Below are 5,488 nucleotides of genomic sequence, written 5' to 3'. Positions count from 1 at the left end.
TATAAACAAGCTTTCTAACACCTCCAGAATTTCTTGATTTTGATTTCTGAGTCGTGAGTTATGGTCTTTCAAACAGGGCCTGTTTAGTAACCGGAAATGAAATGGCTGGAACTGTTTTGCACATTTTTGTCCTAGTTTCATTGAGATCTGGCTTGAGGTGCCTTTATGAAATTTGTAGCCCTTCTTCTTAGCTTCGTAACAGTATCTCGTGCACTTCGATCCGATAACCGTAGCCTAAAATTTGATCAAAATGGTTCTAGGTGCCAAATCTGCCGTTTCCGTTGCCGGCCGTTTACGTTTTCGTTTGCCGTTTCCGCACTTGCATGTGCCAATTTTGCCGTTTTGCTTGTTTTAGGCATTTTAGTAGCCGTTTGTGATATAATATGATGCAATCTTCTATTTCAGACGGTGGTAAGTTAGGCGGAGCTGGTGGGGCCTACTACTAGCTATCCTTCGCGACGCGATTTTCGTACTTTTGCTATCTTGGTTCTTTGAGTAAGTATTCGGGCCGTTTTGTATATTAATTACTTATGTGTTTAAGGTAAATGAAAGGGGTACCTAGGCGAGGGTGTATTTCATCGCACTCGACCTAAACCCTAATTTACATGCATATTTATACATGACATGTCTAAATGAATTATTTTGGATTTGAATCCCTTGAGCTTGTAGCTCGGGGTGACGTTTGTGAGTTGGGGTCGATCTTCTGACCTAGATGGACTATTTGAGCCAGCCGGGGTTTGGTCGAAACCAATCCAACCTAGTTTGAGGTCACCAAGTTTGTAGGTTCAAGTTGTGAACCAAGTTTGTAGGTTCAAGTTGTGAACCAAGTTTGTGAACCGAGCTTGCGAAGCAAGTTCAATTTCGTTTCGTTCGCTCGAGCAAGTTTGTGAGGTGACTGGCCAGTGAAGGTGATAAGGTGTTAGGTGGGAGTACAAGTGGAGTTCTACGAACCTTATTTGTGGTCGACGGAGTGTCGGCAGGAGGTTACGCATGGCAAACAACTTGGCTTTGGAACCAACCCGTATCCTACCATTGTGATGTTACACTTCTGTACTAATGTGAAATATTTAGATTTATATGTTTATTCGAATGTACAATTTACGATTTTACCCTTGTTTACTTACTAAGCTTATAACTTACCCCGTTTCCTTTGTTTTCCTTAGCAGGGGATGACACGGGGAACTCCTTGGCACATTCACTAGTATAGTTAGGTTTGCTTGTAATAATTGGACAATTAAGATGGTTGTTTTTGTTTTGGTGGTTTGTATAAGAACCCTCTTTAGGGTCTACTTTTTGCTGGTTGTTATCATAATGTAATATAGTGGTTTGACTAGCTGCTTTTGGGGATGTAAATAGAACTCTTTTGGAGTTGGTTATATTATGAATAGTACGCTTTTGGTTTATCTAGTTTTTATTGTTTTGAAATTTCGAGTCCTGGTGCGAGTTAGGCAGGCGTCCCGCCGATACCCTAGGGTTCACTCTTGGGAGAAGCGGGGGCGTCACAGGTTGTATCAGAGCGCTTAGGTTAGAGGACTTGGGCAATTGTGGGACATGCGTGATAGGCATCAGGAATACTTGATTCTCTTTAAGATGAATGATATATTTTAAGCTGAAATACCGATGAACTGACAACTTAATGTTTTGTAGGTATGGATCCGAGCAGTTCTAGTGGTGCTGGACCTAGTGGCGTGGGACCGGGACCGAGACCTCCGAGTACGAGGGGCTCGGAGGACCGGGTGATGCGTAGGTGGGTGATCCGATATCAAAAGAGGCCTGGGGAGCCCTACATTTTGTATTCCCCCTTTGGTCAGGTGTTGCGCCGACCTTGTGAGTGTTGCTATACGTATGGCTACCCTGACGAGGTCGTCCTGGCAGTGGACGACGAGCGACGCAGTTTGGGGAAGGCTTGCGATCGTTTGACTAGACAGTTAGAGGAGGCTAGAGAAGTTGGCCACGGGCAGGCGTTGCGCATTAGGGACTTGGAGCGGAGCCTCCGAGACACACACCAGCACCTCTTCGCTATGAAGAGGCAGCTTAGGGAGAGGACCCGAAGTATTACGTTGGACTGCGAGGTCCTACTAGATATGGTCGCGGAGGCACCACCACGAGCTACCGTCCCAGAGTTGATAGGCGAGGTAGATACTCTAGATTCCGTCGGGGATTAGGGCCCTAGGGGAGGCGCGTAGGGCCGTTATTTGGATTCTCTTTTGCCCATCTAACATGTTTTTGTTCTAACCAGTATAGCTGGTTCTTTGGTTATCTGCTGGCTAACTCGATTTTTGGAGCCCGAATGCTCATGTATTTAAAGGGTTTTGTACCGACTGGATGTCAAATAACTTGTATATATTTTGGTGTGGTTTTGTAAATAAATGTATATATTTGAGTATAATCTTTTGCACTTATTCTTTGCGTGTCTTTTGTGCATTTGCTTTGTGTTCTTTATTTTGTTTCTAGTTTGAATACTAAGCACACGTTATGTTTGGATTTATAGACTTTTGCACCTAAATGGACTCCGGTACTCGAGGTAGAGGGCGAGGGCGAGGGCGAAGCCCTGAAAGGGAAAATGAACATGAACCAGATCAGGTAGCTACAGCCATCTAGCGAATGGCTGACCTGTTAGAACGTATGGTTGACCAACAGGGTCAGGGCCATGGGAATACTACAGGAAACCCTGGAAATAATCCAGGCAATCACGAGGGAGAGGACCGTGCCTTAGAACGGTTCCAAAAATTTGCACATCCAAAGTTTATAGGTGGACTTAATCCTGATTTAGCGGAAGGTTGGCTGGACCGTATGTTAGATATATATGCCGCGCTTAGGTATTCGGAGGAGCGGCAGATATCTTTTGCTGTTTTTCAGTTTGAAGGGACTGCCCGAGCCTGGTGGAATGTGATTAGAGCCAAGTGGGAGCGGGAACAGACCCCCTAGACATGGGTTAACTTTACACGAGAATTTAATGAAAAATATTTACCTCCCATTGTACAAGAGAGACGTGAGGATGATTTTATCCGCCTGCGCCAAGGGGCATCCAGTGTGGTGGAGTATGAAACCCAGTTTACAAAACTCTCTCGCTTCGCTTCGGAATTGGTGCTAACGGAGCAAAAGCGAATTCGCCGCTTTATCCATGGCTTGAATGTGGAGATCCAAGAGGCACTAGCAGCTACTCAGTTGGACACGTTTAGCCAGGCGCTAGAAAAAGCACAGCGGATTGAGACAGCTAGGAAACAGGTAAAAGCCTTTCATGATCGGAAAAGGAGGCAACCCGATTCGAGCAATTTTGCGACCGGACAGAGTTCGAGAAGTGTGCCACCTTTTAAGAGAGGTCGAGGAACAGATGGTCCCCGACCCGCAGGAACCCTAGACCAGGGAAATTTTGGGAGAGGTCGAGTAGGGCAGGGGCCCCAGAGGGGTGTTCAGCGTAGAGTATTGACTTCAGGAACTAGGCCAACCTGTGGTTTCTGCGGGGCCAATCACACCGACGAAAACTGTTGGAAGAACAGTTCGATCCGAAAATGTTATAAATGTGGTAGTACAGAACAACTGATTGCCCAATGCCCTAAGATGCAAAAAAAGAGACCTAAGCCACCGACTGAAGGGACCACAACTAAGCCGTCAAATGCAGGGAAAAATCGACCCAAAGGACCAGTTAGAGTATATGCAATGGGTCAACAAGAGGTGATTGACCCTTCGGCGGGTATCAAAGGGACGCCCTTTCCTATCGGCGCACCGCAAGTGTTTATTAGACCCTGACGACACGTAATCTTACAAACCCTGCAATTATGGTTCACGAATAAAGGCATTAATTTCGAGGACGAAATTATTCTAAGTGGGGGAGGTTGTGAGCCCCCGGTCAGTTCTTAAGTTTGATATTAGGTGATATTCATTATTTGTGCGATAAAAATTTGGTTTTAGGGTTAATGAGAAAATCCTAATTTGGGTTAAGATTAAAAGCCTAGCTTTTGTATTAAGCACAAGATTGAGTTGTAGTTAAGCTAGCTATTCTAGTGTGTGTTTTGGAGTAAGTAATTATAGGATTCGATTTCTTTTATATGGGGTAAGGAAGTTTAAAAGTTCGAAAAACCTCCAACTAGTAAACCCTTTAGTGTTCCCATAGATTAGAAAGCTTAAGTTGGGTTTAAAACCCTAATTTTGCCAATGTTATAAAAGTTGTTGTTTAGTGGGTTCCATTATGGATAAAGTATGATTAAGTATAGGTGGTTAAGATAGGAGTGTGATTGGTGACGTGATTAAGTGTGATCAAGTGTTTTAGACTAGATTAAGTTATCATTTATGGAGTAAATTGAAAGATTTTCAATGTTTAAGGGCAAAGGAGTAAGAAAGAGAAAGTAAAGGTTGTAAGGGCTAGGAGGCAATAACCAAGCTTTTATTTGATTGGTGGAAGTGATAAATATCTTCTATTGTCTTTGACTTATTTATTACCTTAGACTTGCAAGATAATCATAAGAAATCAACAAAACAAAAACTAAAGAGAAAGAGAGAGAGAGAGAGAGGCCGAGAGAGAGAGCAAGAGAGGGGGAGAGATTTCCTTCAAAATTCTTCAACTTCTAGCTTCCATCTTGCTTTTGGAGCTTAAGGGATCAACTTGGGTACTTGATTGTTGAAGTTTGATCATCTACAAAGTTTATTTGAAGGTATATCATCTTACTTGGAAGTTAAATTTTGGGGTTTTAATCTTGAAGCTATGGAAGTGATGCTTTTGTTGTGATTATGCATTTTTATGGGTTGTGTGATGATTATGGAGTAGTTTTATGGTACTAATAATTATATATGTGTACTAATACAAATTATTAATTGGTTATACTAAATTTACTTATACATTTATACTCAATCCCTAATTACACTTAATACAATAACATTTTTTTTTCTCAAACAAAAAGCACAAGCACAATAATGAATTAGTGATTGTATTTGTGCCAAAAGTGAAAACTTGACTACTTTAGTTGTATTTATTTCATCACGTTAGATTGTATTCAAATAACTTTTGTTTGATTGTTTTTATAAATTTCAATTGTGAAATTACAATGAATAATAATTTGGCGATATGTTGATCTTTTAGTACTTGAGTACTTGCTAAATTTTAATTATAATAAAATTATATAACAAATTTTTATTAGTTCCGCGGATGCCCCTGCTGGGGAAGCGGGGCGGGGCGGGGCGCCATCCTTTCGATCTACCATTTGGCTGACTCGACCCGTACCTTGCGTGTTAGTCATTTTCTGACTCTTACTCGCCCCGCATATCAGTGGGTACCTGCTGAAATAGGATCGGATCAATGGGTACCCGCCCCGCCCCATTTATCATTTAATTTTTTTAAAAAATGATGCTTATTAATTTAATTTTATATTTTACACATTAATTCATCTAAAATTTAATGAAAATTTTTTTCTAAAAAAAAAGTTTCGCACCAAGAAACAAGCATGTGAAGAGAATGTAAGATAGAGAAAAAATTTAAAAGAATTCAAAATCT

The 5,488-nt window shown here is 41.6% G+C and overlaps 1 protein-coding gene across 1 annotated transcript; it reads left to right on the top strand.

Annotated features, from left to right (window-relative positions):
* The first annotated feature begins 2,604 nt into the window (after positions 1-2,604).
* LOC113780153 lies at positions 2,605-3,750 on the top strand. The gene is made up of 2 exons (XM_027325966.1): positions 2,605-2,779; positions 2,987-3,750. The coding sequence occupies exons 1-2, from the start codon at positions 2,605-2,607 to the stop codon at positions 3,748-3,750; spliced, it is 939 nt and encodes a 312-aa protein (XP_027181767.1).
* The last annotated feature ends 1,738 nt before the right edge of the window (positions 3,751-5,488 follow it).

Source organism: Coffea eugenioides, chromosome 8, assembly GCF_003713205.1.
Source record: "Coffea eugenioides isolate CCC68of chromosome 8, Ceug_1.0, whole genome shotgun sequence".
Classification (NCBI taxonomy): domain Eukaryota; kingdom Viridiplantae; phylum Streptophyta; class Magnoliopsida; order Gentianales; family Rubiaceae; genus Coffea; species Coffea eugenioides.
The sequence above is the reverse complement of the archived record's forward strand: the minus strand, read 5'-3'. Positions and strand labels throughout refer to the sequence as shown.